At 41.4% G+C, this 18,879-nt stretch overlaps 1 protein-coding gene across 4 annotated transcripts in view; it reads right to left on the bottom strand.

The window, feature by feature from the left end:
- Window positions 1-2,531: 2,531 nt before the first annotated feature.
- MYH11 (myosin heavy chain 11) overlaps window positions 2,532-18,879 on the bottom strand; it is a 61,593-nt gene continuing 45,245 nt past the window's right edge. For 3 of the 4 annotated variants that reach the window (XM_009936286.2, XM_009936287.2, XM_075437015.1), the window contains 20 exons: window positions 18,572-18,778; window positions 18,041-18,178; window positions 17,313-17,436; window positions 16,669-16,840; window positions 15,877-16,089; window positions 15,593-15,737; window positions 15,298-15,504; window positions 14,117-14,221; window positions 13,862-14,014; window positions 13,182-13,430; window positions 12,712-12,924; window positions 11,800-12,012; window positions 10,971-11,132; window positions 10,082-10,210; window positions 9,463-9,551; window positions 9,098-9,221; window positions 8,738-8,946; window positions 8,066-8,174; window positions 7,287-7,459; window positions 2,532-3,229 (listed from right to left, as the gene is read on the bottom strand). In XM_009936286.2, coding sequence (XP_009934588.1) covers window positions 3,091-3,229; window positions 7,287-7,459; window positions 8,066-8,174; window positions 8,738-8,946; window positions 9,098-9,221; window positions 9,463-9,551; window positions 10,082-10,210; window positions 10,971-11,132; window positions 11,800-12,012; window positions 12,712-12,924; window positions 13,182-13,430; window positions 13,862-14,014; window positions 14,117-14,221; window positions 15,298-15,504; window positions 15,593-15,737; window positions 15,877-16,089; window positions 16,669-16,840; window positions 17,313-17,436; window positions 18,041-18,178; window positions 18,572-18,778 — 3,273 coding nt within the window. In that variant the 3' untranslated portion in view covers window positions 2,532-3,090. Of the gene's footprint in view, window positions 3,230-6,142; window positions 6,175-7,286; window positions 7,460-8,065; window positions 8,175-8,737; window positions 8,947-9,097; window positions 9,222-9,462; window positions 9,552-10,081; window positions 10,211-10,970; window positions 11,133-11,799; window positions 12,013-12,711; window positions 12,925-13,181; window positions 13,431-13,861; window positions 14,015-14,116; window positions 14,222-15,297; window positions 15,505-15,592; window positions 15,738-15,876; window positions 16,090-16,668; window positions 16,841-17,312; window positions 17,437-18,040; window positions 18,179-18,571; window positions 18,779-18,879 lie in introns of all 4 variants that reach the window. The other variant, XM_075437016.1, reaches the window with a different exon arrangement.

Genomic DNA, 18,879 nt, shown 5'->3' with positions numbered 1-18,879 from the left:
CATCTGTTTCTCTAGAATAGGAAATAACCAAGATCATTCCCATTATTCAGGCCATACACAATGTTGGCTTAACTGGGGAGCAGAATAAAGCTTATTTTGCATGCTAGTTGTTGAGTTCGTTTGCAGTGTTTTTTGCAGGTTGTCACTGGTTTATGCACAGACGTTTGGTACCAGTTTCTCATCTGTTTCTGATCAATGAAGCTGAAAGAGACATTGTGTGTTTTACTGAATCCTAAGCAAAGGTTTTCCTACATCTCTTTTCTTCTCATAGCTTCCTACCCTAAGGAATGTAAATATTGCCATAGCTAAATGCATCTGGGATTTATAGTGCTTAGTACTGGCATTGCTGTCTCTTGAAATCTTGAGCTCAGACTGCTTTAACATTATGTTTGTCCTTTCCTCTCACATAGGGGGTTGACACTTAACCCATGAGGAGCATGGGCTACTTTGTTAGTTGTGCTGACACATGGACTATGGTTCAGTGGACTGTGGAGCCTGGAGGAATCGATCAAGACAAGTTGCATTTTCCTTACCTTGCCAGAATTTGGCTGCTTGGTGAGCAAGTTGGCTTGCAGTCAGGTTGAGGCACAGCATTGAGATAGGGTAGTGCAGTTTGCTCGTTCTGTTCCAAGCACTGGTGCTTAAGACCTTTCTATATGCAGTCTGACTGACTTGGTGTCCTTGTTCCCATACATGCAGGCTTACAAGCTGTGTGTTTAACAGCCAGCTCTTAAGCATGTTTACAGAGCTGGGCTGCAAGGCTGATCAAGCAATGAAAAGGTCTTACCTGATAGCTCTTAATGCCACTGTTCTGCAGCTGGTCATCGTGACAGCTCTAAATGAATTCTTACTTAAACTCTTCCTTTACTCTTTCGTAAGTGCAGGGTTCTGCACCTGGGGAGGACCAATCCCATGTATCAGTACAGGCTTGGGGTGGACCTGCTAGAGAGCAGCTCTGTGGAGAGGGACCTGGGTGTCCTGGTGGACGACAGGTTAACCATGAGCCAGGAGTGTGCCCTGGCTGCCAAGAAGGCCAATGGGATCCTGGGGTGCATCAGAAGGAGCGTGGTCAGCAGGTCGAGGGAGGTTCTCCTTCCCCTCTACTCTGCCCTAGTGAGGCCCCATCTGCAGTGCTGTGTCCATTTCTGGGCTCCCCAGTTCAAGAAAGATGAGGAGCTACTGGAGAGAGTCCAGCGGAGGGCTACGAGGATGGTGAGGGGACTGGAGCATCTCTCCTACGAGGAGAGGCTGAGGGAGCTGGGCTTGTTCAGCCTGGAGAAGAGAAGGCTGAGAGGGGACCTTAGAAATGCCTATAAATGTCTTAAAGGTGGGTGTCAGGAGGACGGGGCCAGACTCTTTTCAGTGGTGCCCAGTGACAGGACAAGGGGTAATGGGCACAAACTGAAGCAGAGGAAGTTCCGTCTGAACATGAGGAAGAGCTTCTTCCCTCTGAGGGTGAAGGAGCCCTGGCCCAGGCTGCCCAGGGAGGTTGTGGAGTCTCCTTCTCTGGAGATATTCCAGACCTGCCTGGACAAGGTCCTGTGCAGCCTTCTGTAGGTGACCCTGCTTTGGCAGGAGGGTTGGACTAGATGACCCACAGAGGTCCCTGCCAACCCCGAATATTCTGTGATTCTGTGATTGTGGTGGCTAAATGATGCCTAATCTGAATCTCCACGACTTGTGTGCCTTCTGGAACAGCGCTTAGACTTAGATTATTGCAATAGCTGTCAAGGTGGATGTCTTTGCATGTCTTGCTCTCCCTGTAGTCACACTGCTTAAGGTTCATTGGCTGTGCAATAAGAGGCGTGGAGTAATCTGTCTCTGCTCAAGTCAGTAGCTCTACCCCTGGCTTTGCTGTCCATGGCTCTGTGCTGCCGCAGTGTGACCACACAGCCAGCTGCTAGCTGGAGGTACTGCGGCTGCACGGCTTTGGCGTAGGTCCTGGGAGTTCCTGGGGTGGGCTGCTGTCCTGCTGGGGTGCTCTGAAAAGAAAAAATAACTGCATGCTGATCCCCTAATGCAGAATAGCTTGGCCTGGATCACTGCATTCAGTCTGGCTGCTGTTTCTAATTGTTTTCAGCCTGTTTTAGAGGCTTTAGTTGGAAGCATCCCTGTGCACACTGACCTCAAGGGTGGATTCTGTTGCCCAGTTGCCTAAGGCCCTGACACTTAGGGCCCTGCCTGCTTTGCAGCTGCTGCACCAGGATGGTGCAGGTCTCCTGCAGGTCCTGTGTCATGTCTGCCAGCCCTTGGTTACATCCTAGGGCACCACAGTTAGCCCTGGTGTGTCCATGAGGTAACCAAGCCTGTCCTAAGTGCTTCAAGTCATTTTACATTCAGCTTAGTGTACGTACTTTTTTTTATTCCTTCGAAAGCAATTGCTTAGGAGAAAACCAGGGTTTTGTTCTAATGATTACAGATGGCCTCTTCTAAAAAGTGTTTGAGTTGTAAAGAAGCTTTACTGCACCCCCCATTCTCTTTGAGCATGCTGTATTGCACCCAAGTGACACCTGTACACAAAAATACTGGAGTAGTTTTTATAGTCTTTTATTAGTGTGTAAGCACATCCATGGTGCATATAGAACTGTAACAGTTGACTTAATTTGAACAAATTATATTTTATTTTTCAGTAAGTGATTAGAAAGGCACTTCCACCTTGTGAATGGTGTATCGGGGTGTAGTAACCAGGAAAAAACCCTATATTACTTGAGTACTCAAGACAAAATGAAAGTTTAAGAAAAGATTAATTGACCAATGCCTTTTTTTTTACCTGCAACAGTCTTTCAAATCCTCTGTAAACTATAATTCACTGGTATTTGAATAATCTGAGCTACTAGAGCTTTCTCTGGAAGACTCTCAAAGTGAATTATTCTGAGTGTTTAAAAAAACAACCACCTTTTCAAATACACTTCATGGTAAAATAAGTTTTGGAGTACTTCTAACGTCAATCTATACATTGGAGACAAGGAAGTTGTGCTTTTATCATTGTCAGAGGAGTGGGTGTATGTGACCTTGACACTAAGAGTAGACTTATACAGTGCTAAATATTATCCTCCCTCCCCTTGCTGCAGTGCAAACTTTTAAGCGTGTTTATTCACTGGCTTTTGTTCCATTGAAATCTCGATCTCTTGCATCCACTTCTTCATCAGCTCCTTCTGTTGCATTCTCAATTACTCTTCTGCCTCCAGATCTACGGGGTGGGGCAAAAGATGCTGGCTCATTTCCCTTCCTGCAGTAAGGGGGTGGAAAAAAAAAATCGGCTGTTAGGTCATTTGCAGTCCTCACAGATAAGCATAGGGTTTTGTAACAGTACCTCTGTGGCTGATGTTTTTAAATGCAGAACAGCCAAGAGCTGCGGGTCGCTGACAGAACTTTCTGTTTTCTAGCATATAAGAGTAATTTGTGGACAGGTTGAGACTCCCAGTTGCTTGGAACTGAGATGGGATTCCTGTTCTTGTGCTTAAAGTTGTCTGAATAACCTCATGTGCCCCAAACTCCCCCTACTCTTCCCTTTATTTCACAGTTTTCCCCTGTAGGGACTGCAGCTGGTTGTGGTGGGAAGGAATGGGAGCGGGTGCTGCTTGCACACACGGCAGCAGAGGAGTGTCCTTCCTGTCCGTTCAGAAGAGCAAGGTGTGAGAGCGAGCTTGTGCTGCGTTTCCAGCCTGCAGCTGGAATAAGCCCACCAGTAGTGGAAGGCCCCGGCGGCCTGGGATGGGAGCAGTGCTGTGGATGTCCACAGGTTTTTTTTGAGCCCACAGTCCCTCTCCGCAGAAGCTGCAGGGGTCAGAGCACCACAGGTGTTTTGACACCTCTGGCGTCCTAGGTTGGGAGGAGCTCCAGTCTCTTTCCCAATGGAGAAAGGAAACTATTGCTGTTCGGAGCTGAGTTGTAACTCACATGCTGGCACTTCACAGTGCATCTTTCAGAAGAGCTTACAGAAAATGATTTTTCCCATATTACCCCCTCTGTATCTCCCATCTCCCTCCCATCCCCATGTATTTCATAGCCACAGCCCAAGGCAAGGACACTTTGGTTGTCAAGGTTAACTTTTTGGGGAGGTGTGAGCAAGTGAGACAGAAGGTGGGTTTGTCTCTTCTTGGCCTCCATTGCTACCATGCTGCAAAATGCTTAAGTTTTGTAAGATGGCCTTTCACTTGCCCCTCAGTAAGCAAACCTTTGCAAAGGCTTGAGACCACAGATATAACCAATAAAATTAATTTCATGATCACTGAATGTTGTGCCAAAATTACTAATTTGGTGTTAAATACATCCGAGACTGCATTTTTGGGTACAGCAATTGTACATAAATATTTAAAGGCTTGTCTTGTCCTTGCAGAAGACTAAGCCGATGTTGTCCTTTCTGAAGCAGCTATTTGAGTTCAAAGTTCAATCTTCCATACAAGGGGACTAGGTAGGAACACTGGCTGGACTAACTTATTTCGGAGGCACAAATCTATGTTTCCAAGGTGGAAATGCAACATGTAGTCTGTTCCACAATTCTGCCCTTAAACTTCGACGTGAGCAAGCAATTAGCTGGACAATAAAGCTTCATTTAAGATCTGCTGTTAATTAACCTTAGTTGTTCTGGTGCCAATGGCATGTATTGAACACAAGGGTGTGTCATTTCTGCACTGGCATGTGCTTGACAGTCTAACAGCAGTGTCTACTATTTTATGGCAGCAGACATTTGTTATTACTGTTTTACAAGAAAGTTCTAGTTAGGTCAGTAAATTTGTTAATTCTTGTCAATAAAGATTTCAGTCTGCACCAGGAAGAGCTCTTTACCCCCTTGGACTCCTGCTATCTGGACTCAATTACTCATGAGTCATTTGAGAGAACTCTCCTTACGCTGTAGTAATCCACTGAAGTGCTGTAAGAGAACATGGGACTGGTGGGGAGTGACAGCAAGAGACTAACCAAATGGTGCAGTATGGCTTTACAAAGAACTGAACTCCCTATCACACACTAACCACTTATTCATATAATCTGTTGCAATATGTGTAAACTTAGTTTTTCTTTAAATTGGTGTTGGCCCTGTGGATAAACATTTTTTGTTTATATCCGTTCCTCTTGAACAGGTTTATGGGTTTGATAGTATTCATGTGGTCGTTCGCATTAGTACCTTTAGAATAATGCGTATAGTTGAGACAAGCCTTAGCGTTAGTGTTTGATTAGCATCTCTGTATTTAATCTACCTTTGAACAAGTGCTACTGGAGTGGTGCTTGAATAACAGTCTGACTGGAAATACTCGGCTGACCTAAAGGCACATGCAAGGACAAGACATCATCTTTAAATATTTCTGTATTCACAGCAAAATCCAGCATATGTAAAATACAAGATATACAAATATTACAAGGCAGTAGCTCTTTGATTTTTGCAACAGCAGGTATTATTCCTATCTCCAGAGTATGTGATAAAGTATAATATAATGCTGTGCTAGGTTACAGTGCCAATATTAACTTCTGCGTCTGTGCTTTAAGTTTTAATAACAGTAGACAAGCAATGTAATGTCTGCAACGTAGCTCTACAAGCCTAAGTAATAGCTCTTTATAAGCAATACAGGCACAGAGTGCTATATAATGAAAGGCAAGATTTTTTCTGTTGTCTGTGATTGTGTGGCGTAAATGTGATAAATCACATGCAAGTAAGATCTTCCCAAATCTCAGGTGAGTTAGATGGGATCTTACCTTAGGGTCAACATTACAATATGCGTAAGAAATACTGTGAAATTCTAATGACATGCTGTGACACTTCATTAGTCCTTTTAATCAGTTTTACTAATCAAAAATCAAAGATTTGAAAAAATTTAATCTTTACGGCTGTGCACAAAATTGAGGTGCAAAAAAGACTATTTTCATGCAGAAAAAGAGTACTGGGTACTCTGTTGGTAGAGCTAGTGAGAATGCAACATTGGTAAGTCTACATCAGTAAATAACCTACTTTTAAGAAAGCTGTATCACTGATGAATAGCTGATGGTAGCTAGGTTATTGTAATATTTGTCTCTTTTGATAAAACAGATAATTGCCAAGATATCCAAGCCTTCACAGTTTGCAGAAACCTCACATAATTTTTACTTGGGCCAAAGAAAATGGAAATTTGTGCAATACAAGCTAGCTGCAAAGTTGAAGGCATGGTACCTGCTTAGTCATGCGAAGGTTCCTGTGTCCCTCTGAAACAGAGATAGAGAGTCCCGGGCAGTTATACTAAGCACATGGTCATGATCAGAGGTAGGTAGATTACTTTTAAATAATTAAACAAAGTACATCACAGCCAATTACATTACATTTAGACAAAAGGAAAATGACCCTTATGCTATTCTATATAAAAAGGGGTGGACACAGCCACTCCTTTGTAAAGCAGCCAGGAGCATGCACCACCCAAGATGGTGCTAATGGAGAAGGCTACCACATCCCTAACTCTTCACTTTGAAGTAAATCCACATCTGAAGGTTCATGCACGTTACTGGTAAAGACACTGGCAAAACGCTTCAAGAACACGACTAGGCAGGTGCTTTACTTTCATCTGAAGTACTGTTGGTTTTAGGTAGAAAGCAAAGTTTGACAGTGTGATGATGCAATTTCCTTATAATTCAAGTCAGCCTCTTTATTTCAGTGGCTTGGAGTTTTCAAACGCAGTGAGTGCAGGAGAATGCAGGTACGTAGCTGACTGACCACAGTGTTATCTTTGTCCCAGTCAGTTTTAATAAGAAAATGCAAAGGGACATTTTGATCTTTTCCTTGGTCTGATCACAGTGAATCCTGTTGTGGTGAAGTCCAAAGCGACTTTTGGGTAAGAGTCACGTAATGTGCTTTGCCTTTTGCTGCCTGTGATGTTGTCTGAGACTGTTCATGGTCATTGAGTTGTGCATGTCTGAAAGTGTGAAAAGCACAAGCATTTCTGCCCTTTTGTGACTGCTTCTGTACAAATAGATACAGCCATTATATAAGGGGTGTTTTCAAAAGCAGCCAAGCCTAATTCTGTCCCTATTTAAGCCAACAGGAGTTTTGATTAGAAAAAGAGTAAGGCCTGTGCCATATTAACACAGTTTTTCATCTCGCAGTTGAAATCCTGAGACTGCTGCAGTCTATGAAATGCACTTCACCTTCTCACTTTGTTTTTTTGTTGTATCTGCCAAGCTAATACAAGGAGCGAGTAACTTTGCAGCATTATCAGTGTCTGTTCTTTAATTGAACAGATCTTGTTTTTCACTCTCTTGTTTAGTTCCAAATTTCAAGGCTGCCAATGAGTTGGGAATGGCTATCACAAACCAAGGCGCTCTACCTGAGCTTGCTCTTCAGTGCTGCAACCTCACGGCCCAGGGCTTCGTTACTCTCCGTAGCTTCATCCAGCTCTCTCTGCAGCTTCCTGCGGTTTGCGTTGATACGCTGAGACTCTTCCTCAGCCTCCTCCAGTTGCCTTTTCAGTTGCTTGAGTCGTGTGTTGCCCTTCTCGGCCTAGAGGGAAATTTTAGAGTAATGCTTTAATTCAAAACAGATCTAATAGCTTTACACTCCTTTTAATTTCATACTTCTCTTGCGAGTTTTAGTGAAACATGGCCTGGATCAAAGGTAGAAGCTGTCAATCTAAAAAATGTAAAAATAACTTTGCTTTGTGGGAGTTTATTTTGCTGATAGGTACTGTATTCAGACACTACCTTGTAGTTTCTTTTGCTGCACAGTCCTACCTCTGCTTTTCTGGCTTGCAGCTTGGTATGCATTGGGTAAAGCTAAAATTTTAAAAGAAAATGCGTTCATAGTCTCCATTCGTATACCAATACAGATGTTGTGCACGGTCCTGTTTAGCACTGTGTAGTCAGACTGTTGCAGCTGGCTGATTGACAAGGACTAGTGCTTTGGCACTTGACTTAGTGTGGAAGAAGAATTATATTGTCCTGTCTTCTAGCAAAGGGCTGTGTAGCTCTCCCAGCATAGAACCCAAGCAGACAGTCTGCTTTCAAGAGGGGTATTTCTTTGAGGCAAAACATGGAATCTTCCTTTCTTAAGGTAAAACCTGAAAATACCTGTGCCCCAAACTGACGCCCTCATGACACAGTCTGATACCTGATCTTTGTACTGCTCCGCTTGCTTTCTCTCATCCTCCACCTGCAGCAATGCATCCTTCAGCTTCTTGTCCTTCTGCCGCAATGTCTTGGCTGCAGCCTGCTTCTCTCTGCAAATGACAGTGCCACATTTGGTGATGTGGAAGGTCTGTAATCTTCACCTGCCTCAGGCATGTTGCTCATGAAACTGGCACCAAGGGACCCATATGTTAAAGGCCTTACTGAATTTAGCAGATGAATTCTAAGCAAAACTTAAAGGTCATGTTCTTCTGATCAAAACAAATACGTGTCTTTGCTGTATGCTAGAGGTGCTCCAGGACATCTGTTCTAAAACACAAGGTGATTCCCTCAAGAAATAATCCTACAAATGGCACAATGCGTTATGGCAATTAACCTGGCAGGGTCATAGGGCAGTTACTCTAGAATGTAGGGGAGCAGATCCTTGCCTTTGACACCAGAAGAACTTTTCAGCAATAAAATGGTTCTTAATCAGAATCTGTAACAAAGCCAGTCACTGGCCATATGTCTAAGAAACATTAAGTGACAGAGAGACTTTACCAAGCCTTAATGGCAATGAGAGCCTGACGACACAAATCCTGTATGCCTTTGTTTACTTTCTGCCTCATTAACTGGAACAATAAATGGACAGCTGTGCCTTCTGGGAGACCAGTACCTGGCTTCCTGTTCCAGTTGCTCCTCGAGAGAAGCAATTTTGGCTTCCAGAGCAGCAATTGTAGTTTTGAATTTGGACTTCACAGCTCCCTCCATCTCCTGCAGCTTACTCTTCAGCTCTTTGTTCTGCCTCTCCAGTTGCTGCCGAGCATTTTCGTTCTTCTGAGCAGTTGAGCGCTCTGTTGCCAGCTCATTGTTCAGCTGCTCTGCCTGCAAGGGTGAGAATGGATGCTGTAAAAAGTGTTGCATGCTTTCAGAGAATTGGCAGGTGGCAATTCTCCAAATATGTATTCAGAACCACAAATAGCTTTGACTGAAATAAAGACAGACAGAAAGTGACACGTGCTGAAATGAGCCCTACCTGCTGTACTGCTTTCCTCATGCGATCACCCATTGCCTCTATATTGGTTTGCTCTTCTTCTAGCTCTTCCTCCAGCTGGGCAATTCTTGCCTCCAAGCGCCGTTTCTCATCCTGAAGGCTTGTCCTGTAAATTTAATTAGCATGTAGTTACGGCTCTGACCAGTGGAATGTGTTTGAAACTATTACGAACTGCCAGTAATTCATAAAGAAAAGAGAATTAGATATTTCAAGGACATTATTCATATGTGCGTATTTTGTGTTGTCAAGACCAGATGGCTGTTGGGTGAGGAACATAACTTCTTAGCAAGCCATGCAATGTTCAGCAGCATGTTTACAGCCTCAGGAATAATCCAGTCTGTTCCCACCTTCCAGAAGTAGCGCTTGCAAGTTCCTCTGCCATCTCTTCTTTCTCCAGATCTGCTTGTTTGCGAGCTCTCTCTGCAGCAGCCAGATCCTAGGAGAAAAGGAAAATGCAGCAGAGTAAACAAATTAGCAAGTAAGTGTTCGGACAGTTATAGGATGATACACAGGACTGTAAACTTTTTAAAACTGGTATAAGATGTCTTGTTAATGGAATAGATTCTTGTCAAATCGTAAATCCTACAGAAGTACAATGAAATACACTTTATCCAGCTGTCAGATGGTTTCTATTTTATTGGTTTCAGTCAGAAGATTGGCATTTAATACACATAGAAATAATAGCACTAACAAGACTTCATTTGTGTTGAATCATACAATTAATTTCCCTTTAAGGCGGGTGAACTATGCCTTCCTACAGGGTGATTTTTTTTCAGCTTAATTTAGCTATGCTCGGATGTAGATCCAGCAACTTCAGTGGAGTGCATGGAGCAGGTGGAACTCGTTACAAATGCTGCTTATAGCTTTCCATCCCCAATGGCTATTACATTATTTCATTGCTATTCTGTTTTGCTACTGAAGGTCATGTGTGGTCTGCTTCATACTGCTCTAAGTTTCCCACTTTACCTCTTGAAGTTGGATGAGTTCTGCTTCCAGGCCCTTTGCTTTCTTCTCATTTTCTCTGGCTGTAGCAAATATTTCTTCTCTGGCAGCCCGTGCATCATCCAGCTCTCGTTGGTAGTCCTTCATCTGAGCCTTGTTAGAAAAGAATAACAGATTTATTTTTGTCTTTATTACAATTTCAGTAGAAAGAAATTTGGACAGAACACATAACACGTTTACGTAGTCATAATGCCTTCTTGAATTATATTTTCTGGAGAGATCAGCTAGCACATGTTGGAAAGGTCTGAAATGCTATTCGAAGAAGAGCGATGTTTCAGTCTGCACACTGGGGCTTTTGTAATGCCTGTTGTCCGTATTTTCTCTGAGTATTTGAGTATCTGTGCAGCCTTTATCTTTCTGATACATCCCTTTTTGTTGTTTAGCTGTCAGCATATGTCAAAGCATTTGATATGGAGACTTACAGTATAAACAGGAAAATGCTAACTCAGAGACAACATCATTTCTGAACAGTCTTTTATGCTTTTGAGTCAAGTGTCAGAACCAGGATTGAAGTCCTGGAAATAGACTTTATCCTGTAGCACTTTCTCTATGTGGGAATCTATGTTTTCCTTCATGTGGGTAAGTCAATTGCAGATGACCATTGGCCAGAGAGTTCTGGAAGCTCTCTGCAATGATCAAATTTAAGATTTTCGTGGTTTGCCATGTGAAGTTTTTCATTGTCATTCAAACTGAGCATTACAGTACAGATACTTGAATCTGGGAATCTAGTTAAAATTCCCCCTCTAACCAATCATCTGTAATGGCATCAAGTTCGCAGATGTCACCTAACTTTCATATTGTGGCTGTACAAAAGACAGCAGTGGGGAAAAACTATATTTGTGGGATTACATACCTGTAATTTGCGAAGCTGTTTGATGGCTTCTTCCCGAGCTTTATTAGCAGAATCAGCTTGGCTTTCTAGATCTTTAACATCAATCTCTAGCTTCTTTTTGGCTGCAGCTGCCAGGCCACGTTGCTTCCGCTCATCTTCTAGTTCCGTTTCATATTCATGGAGCTGATCATTAAAGAAAACAACAAGTCTAGGAAAGTCCTTGAGCACTCTTAAACACACTGTGTGTGTCTGAATAATGTATGCAGCCCCCTATAGCTCTATTAATTGTGATTTCCCTGGCAGTTAAAATAGATTTCCATTTTGTCCAAAAATTAAAAATTCTTGAAAGGAGTCAGCCATCTGGGTTCTGTATTCGGTGAACTATGCGTATTACAAGATGATGACCACAGCAGTTGTCCTTGCTGTCACAACACTACTACACGAACAGGCTGCATCCTGTCTGGTTTTTTCCAATGCTCTTCTATCTGTTCAATGTACCTTGAGAAGGCAGACATATTAGGAGCTGTCCTTTTTCACTTGCACTGAGAATATAGAGAAGGTTCTTCTGTCTGCGTCAGAAATAACAATTACTGTGTTTTATACTATACTGGTTGTAGTGTTAAATTTCTACATCTGTTGGCAATTGTGCACCTACTGCTGAAACAGGGAAAAACCTTTTATGCAGTTTTGTGCCTGTTTTAGTACAATAACCTACTTTATATTTGCCAAGCACAAGGCAATATAGTGTTTTCTTCTAATTATAGTCAGGTACTCTTATTAATGGCATGAGGCTGGGGACTTTCAACTGGCTTCATTAGATATTTACAAAGGCAATAATAGGGAATGGTACCTGTTTAAGGAGTTGTCTTCTCTTCTCCTCATTCTGTTCATCTCTGGCTTGTAAATCTCTTTCAAACTGGCCTTTCAGGGCCTGCATATTAACCTCCAACCTGAGTTTGGCGTCTTCAGCAGCCTGTAGCTCATCCTCTAGCTCTTCTAATTGTGTCTTCATCTCTTCTACTTGCTGTTCAAGAGTCCGTTTGGATTTCTCCAGTTCGTGGACCTTTCAAGCAATGAGAATTTGATAGACTCAGTATAAGAAATAAAAATAACTCTAGTTAAATACAGTCTACCTGCAGTATAGGCCACATTTGAAAATACCAGCTGTGGACAATGACTGAACTAATTTGCACTGGAAATGGTAAATTAGCATTTTTTGTACACTTGCGAATCTTTCTTAAAATAACCTGAGATTCACTTTATCCCAAACTTTCATTTTTAATCTTGTCAAATATCATGATTGAATTTATTTAGTATTAGAAGTAATATTATCATATCACTATAATAGAAGTGATTGGCAATGCATCAGTGGAAATTTGCTGCAGCTATACAAGTAAATGTTAGGCTGGTGGCAAAGTCAAATATAACTAATAAAATCAGATTTGTAGAGTTTACAACTTCAAAGCTGCTGAATAAGCTAGTAAGTTATTTGGAATCTCTAATGTTTTTTCAGTCTTAGAAATCAGTAAGAATCTTGATGTTTGAAGTCATGTTAAAAATAAAGTTGCCTTGCAGTCACTTTGCTAAGTCTTTTAAAAGTCTGGGCCCAAATGGAATAACCTTTGACTTCTGTATGAAGTATCTAATCTTGCTGGATGCATTTGTGTGCTACAGAGAATTTCCCACACTGAAAACAACTACCTGTTTGTTAGCTGCTATTTTAGGCTATTGTTGTGGAAATTGGTCTAAGCCCAAAACTTACATTCTTTCCAACATCATCTTTGGAGCTAACAAGATCTTCCATTTCAGCTTTCAACATTTTATTTGTCCTCTCCAGTTCTTCTTTGGCTTCCAAAGCCTCTTCAAGTGCTCGGGCCAATGACAAAGCCTTTGTTTCTTTTTCTCTAGCTTCAGCTTCTGCTCTGTCCCTTTCATCTGCATATTTTGAAGAGATGTTTTTCTCTTCAGCTAGCATCTGTGAAAAGGTAGTGTTAATACAGGAAGTCATTAGTAATAGGGTTTTTCTATTGCAACTGTCTTGTCAGTTGTTAATGCCAGAGAAAAATCTCTGCTTTTTGATAAATCTATATACATACAAAATTAACCTGTGTACGTGTAAATAAAATTTAGTTTATTGTTTGTCCCTGCTTTGTATTTCACTAAACCAGTGGAGTCTCTGAGTTTCAGAGAAGTTAGGTGATACCACAGCGAGGGAGAATCTTAAATCCATACCTGATCAAACTTCTTCTGTTTCTTCTCCAGGTTGGAGACCAGCTGACGCTGGTTGTCTAAGTCCACCACTAGGTCATCCAGCTCCTGCTGGAGTCTGTTCTTGGTTTTTTCCAGTTTGTCATAAGAAGCAGCCTTTTCCTCAAACTGTTGTGTGAGACTTTCAATTTCCTTCTGAAGTTTCTTTTTGCCTTCTTCCATGATTTCTACTGTGCTGGAGTATTCCTGTAGCTTCTTCTTAGAGTCAGAGAGCTGAAATTTGAATTCAGAATAACAGTCTTTACAGCAGTGACAACAAAGGTTGGCAGAGAAGATGGACAGGAGACAACCGAGACCCAGAAAAATTATCTAATTTAACCCATGTGAAGCTAGTGACCAGTTACCCATCACCCAGCCTTCATAAAATGAGGCAGACCACAGACCTAGTATGCACATACAGGCCTGGTGTGCCAGGTTCTCTTGGGAGCTACCTTGCATTTGTACCTGTCCTAGAGATCACACTTTAAAGAAACGGGAGACTGCTGGCTCCATTGTGGAGCTTCATTGATTGCATCTGGGTTAACAGCACTAGTTCTCTGAAGGTCGGTGTACTGTGCCAGGACAGTTCTATAGATCTGAAACCTCTGGAATTATTGACAAAACTCTCAGTGACTGAGCTAGTTATTTAGCTATGGCACTGATACCTGTATTGTCAGTGTTGAAATATGTCTTTCCAGATTTTGTTTTGCTTCTACTTCTTCATCCAACTGCTCTTGCAAGCTGTTCCTCTCATCCTCTAACTGACGAAGCTTAGTAGACACATTTAGCTTCTGCCGCGTTTCTTCCTGAAGCAGCTCCTACAGTCACCACATCAATCAGCAATAGAATCATTAGTTTAGGTCTTTTTATAGCGCATTTTATAAATGTTGTAGGTGATCTGTTACTGGATGAAAGTTTACCTGTGTGTCCTGTAGCTGAGATCCTAAGGTTGCAACATCTTTGGTCAATTTGATTGTCTTGCTTTCTGCTTCATTGAGCAAACCAGTAACATTTTCAACCTCGATCTATTAGACACCACAGAGAATAAACTCAGTTGTTTTGCACAACTTCAAAATCTTCCTCCAAACTTTAGTTTGCTCTAGACTGAAATCTGAACTTTGAACAGGATCTGAATCTGCTGCTATGCTTCTGGGTCACCTCAAGCACCAACAGTGTTTCTAGCTTAACTGGTTTTCACAATTTTGCCATAATTTTTCTGGACAGTATGTGGGTTTTAAGTCCTGTGGAACTAAATCCTACACACAAACTCTGCAGTCTCTGCACGTCATCTTTGCCACCTGTGTATTAAGACCCACCAGGTCTAATGCCGTTTTTGTCTAGTTTACCTTAGCATTTTATGACTATATATCAAAACCAAGTCATATTCATAAGGCAACACTAGCATACTCTTTTCAATGAATTGCAAAGGGGAATGGGGATTTTTGTGTATTTTCCTTCCTCTTCCCAAGTTTGACAGAAGTTGATGCATTTTTATTATATTTCCTTACTTAACCACTACCTTAAAATGATAAAGAAAAGCTTACTACTGCTATGAACAAAGTTGTAAATATAAACTTGATTAGTATTGCTGGACATTGAACATCTACCAAAGAACTATTTTAAATTACCTTTAGTTATTTCTTATTAGACACTAAATCATAGATAAATGAACATTCTCATTTCGTTGTCATTTTTTTCTGAGCACCTTACGTGTTTAATAACTGTCTGATCCATTTCCAGAAGCCACATTCCTATGAATGTTCCCCAACACCCAAAAATGAAAAACAGAGAGAAACTCTGTAAAACATGTAGCGCAGTCACTGAGCCAGTGCTGGCATTACAGACTGCAACGTGTACAGAGGGACAGTGAGACTAAAAGCTCTCACTTCCATAAGACAGAGTGATTGTAATGGTTGTAATTGTTTAATTGTGTGATAACTGAGGTAGGAGTTCAAGGTAGGAACCATACAGATGACAAAAAAATGAGCATTTTGGCTGAAGTTGACAGGGCCAGGATTCTTCCAGATACACCCTCACAAAACAGTATAAACTGGCCTTCCAAGCCCAAGGTGTCACAGCAAAAGGTCCAATTCCTTCCTACCTGTAATTTATGAACTTTTTCATTGAGTTCTGTTCGAACACGCTCTCCATCAGTGTATTTGGACTGTAACTCTTGCAGCTGTACTTCCAGCTTCTTCTTTTTGTGCTCCACATCTTGTTTGGCCTGAGTCAGGCTCCTGACTTCATTAGCCAGATCAGCATTGTCCTTCTCCAGTGTCAGTTTGGTCTTATCCAAGTTTGCTTTAGCCTACAAGCATGAAGCAAAGAAAGATGATCTATAAAAGGAAGCCATGTTATCTAGTGGATAGTTTTCAATAAGATGGATTTCTCTTTACCCGTTTAAATTGTTCCAGCTGCTCTGTTAGCTCTTCCACAGCTTGAGTGTGCTTTTGCCTCATCTCCTGGACCTGGGCTTCATGAGTTCGAGTCTCCTCCTCCAGAGCTCTCTTCAGCACGGTGACCTCCTGTTCACGCTTTGCTCTGGAAGGTAACACACATAAATTGAGCAGCAGCAGCAAAGAGTGTTCCAGTCACTAGGAAAATAGCACTACGGCACAATTACTAGACAGTCTTGTCACTGTGCTTGGTGACATTTGGTTTTGGCCTATGTGCTCCGTACCTGAGCTCTTGCTGGGTGGCTGTGGTATCCAAAGTATCCTCAAGCTCTGTCTTAAGAGCCTCCAGTTCTTCACCTAGGTCTCTCTTCTGTTTTTCCGCTTTGTTTCTTGCAGCTCTCTCAGAGTCCAAGTCTTCCTGGAGATCAGAGATGTGAGATTCCAATTCACGGATCTTCTTGAGGGCATTATTCTTCTGACTAGTTTCATCTTCAAGCCTGAAAATAGAGTATTTTTTTTTATGTATTAAAAGTCATTTCACTTTGAGGAAAACAGCATACAGAGATTAAAGGTTTACAGGTTCTGTACAAGAAAGTACCAAAGAAAGAGGGGGGGACTGATGCAAAAGGAATCTGGCAGCTGTACTTTATCATTACACAATGTCTGGAGATGCTGATCAGCCGATTCAGTGAAAGTTTTGGCTGAGTGTTGTCCCTCTTAAATTTATACAGAAAATCCACTGAGACTCTGGAATGGATCAAAGTCAGATTCTTAAGTAATTTTTGCCTTTTGCTCATGAAGTATGTTGTTACATTTCAGTCTTTACTTGACAGCACTGCCAATGCCATCAGGAAGAGGAGTTTTCATTGACATCTGGAGGTAAGATTGTGTGTCTGTGGGAAAACAATAATATAATTATTTTTCGCAAAAGGAAATTTGTAAAATGGGGAAAGCATGCAGGGAGGATGTAACTGAGAGATAAAATTCACAGCTGCAGCATCTCGGTGTCTGGGAAGGGGAGAGGCATATGTTCCAGCCTGAGTTTTCAACCTGTGTGCAGATTCAGAATTGAATACCTGGCTAGAGCAGCCTGCAGCTCTTCCTCCTTCTTGGCTAGTTGTGCTTTCAGATCAGCAATTTGTGCTTGGAGCTCTGCAATTTGCTCATGTAGATCACTCGACTCCCCTTCCAGCTTCCTCTTAATTTTCTCCAGTTCTTGTCTGCTCTTCTCTTCTTTCTTCAGGCGCACTGAAAAAGTAAGGATTTTGGGAGTGCATTAGTGCAAGAAGTCCTTAATCTGATCTTGAACTAAGCCTAAAAAGAGTTCTGGCCTCCAGTGAGGCTATATATTTAACTAGAAGTCATTGCATTTCTGAGGCAACATGCAATATCTTACTGTCATCACTTATTTCTAGCCACCCCAAAGAATCATTTTCCGTCTTTCTCCAGAAGAAGCACTAATTTTTTCCCAATTTTCTCTGCTCTACTATTTTGTATGTTAAAAAAAAAAAAAAAAAAAGGGTACCTAGGTATCTATGGTTTATGCAACCTGGGGTTTTGGTGATTCTCATGCACAAAATGTTTTCAGCATAAGAAATTTGGAAAATACCCCACAAATTTTTTAGAAGTTCTCTCTAGATTCTGTATATGTTATATGTTGTTGTTGCTGTTGCGTGCCAAGGCAGAAAAGCCTGATACAAACCACTTCTCTTTATGTTACCTTCGAGTTCTGAGATCATAGATTCATGTTTGTTTTTCAGCTTGGTAAGATTTTTGGCTTTTTCTTCTTCTTCTGCAAGATTTGTTGTTAGATCACTTACTCTTTCCTCAAGAAGTTTTCTTTCCTTAAGAAAAATAAAATAGTTTACTGTTAACAAAAGTGTCTGTCATTGATGATTGTGCAGCAACTCTTTGCCAACTAAAATGTCCAAGATACTGTCTTTTTATGCTGTATTTCTTGGGATTGTAGTGATACATTTCAGTTTGTCAGTTACAGAGGAATAGTTGAGGAATAGTGTCTATGACTATTAAAATCTTGTACTCAGTCTAATGGCTGGTAAGTACAGGGCGCAGTGCAGAGGAGCATCCCCTTTCAAAAAGTACTGGAATACATACTTACTTGCAGTTTTAATCATGAAGTTTGGTTTAAATTAGTTGAAAACCAAGAGAATTATTTACTCTGCTTGGGGCCAAGACGTGTCTTCCACTGTTTGTGCTTGACTGCTGTGGGTATTTTGCTTGAAGATATTGTTACGACAGCAGACCTAAACACTAGTAGTTTCACAGAATTTTGAATTTTTAAATAAGCATGGACAAATTATTAGAAAATTGTTTGACAGAGGTGGGACTGATGGTCTGACGAATTTGTACACCCATGAGGCTTTATAGTCTAGTCTTGCACTATTTTTACAAAGCAAGAAAATGGGAAAAAGTACCTGCTATGCTTACCTTGGTTAGCTTGTTATTCTGATCTTCCATTATGAGAATATCATCTTCCATTTTCTTTATCTTGCCATCTGCTGTTACTTTTTCAAGTTGCAGTTTCTGCCTTGCAGCTTCTTCTTCTTCCAGCTGTTCCTCAAGGTCCTTTGAGGTGAAAAAGAAACCCACAAAACATGAATTCTGAAAATAAATTACTGCTTAGATTATAGGAAATGCCTAATGTTTGTTACTGTATGTGTGGTATGTTGTAGACTTTGTTTTTATTAAGAACTAGACAATCTGTAATGCTTAGTGGTTTAGAAGGAAACATTTGTTAAAATTTTTTTTAGAGAAAAGATTATTTAAAACTGAGATGGGGAAGAAGAGAACTCTGAAGGAAAGAGCATCAATTGATTGTCCTTACTTCAGTGGCACAGACACGTTCTATAGAGGGCTGCGTAGCAAGCACTTCGATAGGATCTGAGGTTTCCCATTCTCCACTTTTTTTCTCCATGAAATACAAGTTATTGTCCATATTTGTCATATATGCCTCCTTACCAGCATTTGTTGTTGCATCTTTTTCTTTTCTGCTTGCAGCTGCTGGCTGCGCTCCTCCTCTTCCTCAATTCTGGCTTCCATCTCATGCAGAATCTCTTCCAGCTCTTGTTTCTTAGCAGCTAACCGGACTCTCATCTCTTCAGCTTCAGCGTACAGTTCAGTTTCTGCCTGAAGCTGTTCCTGAAGGAGGTTCTTCTCTTCACAAAGCTATGCAAACAAAATGGAAAGGAAGTTAAGATTTGGGTTGCGAATTGCCCCGCAGTGTCCTTTTTGCTAGCTAGTCATAGTGTACAGCCAGACATCTCTAC

The sequence above is a fragment of the Opisthocomus hoazin genome, chromosome 15 (genome assembly GCF_030867145.1).
Source record: "Opisthocomus hoazin isolate bOpiHoa1 chromosome 15, bOpiHoa1.hap1, whole genome shotgun sequence".
NCBI lineage: Eukaryota > Metazoa > Chordata > Aves > Opisthocomiformes > Opisthocomidae > Opisthocomus > Opisthocomus hoazin.
Note: the sequence above shows the minus strand (reverse complement) of the source record. Positions and strands in the feature narration are given on the sequence as shown.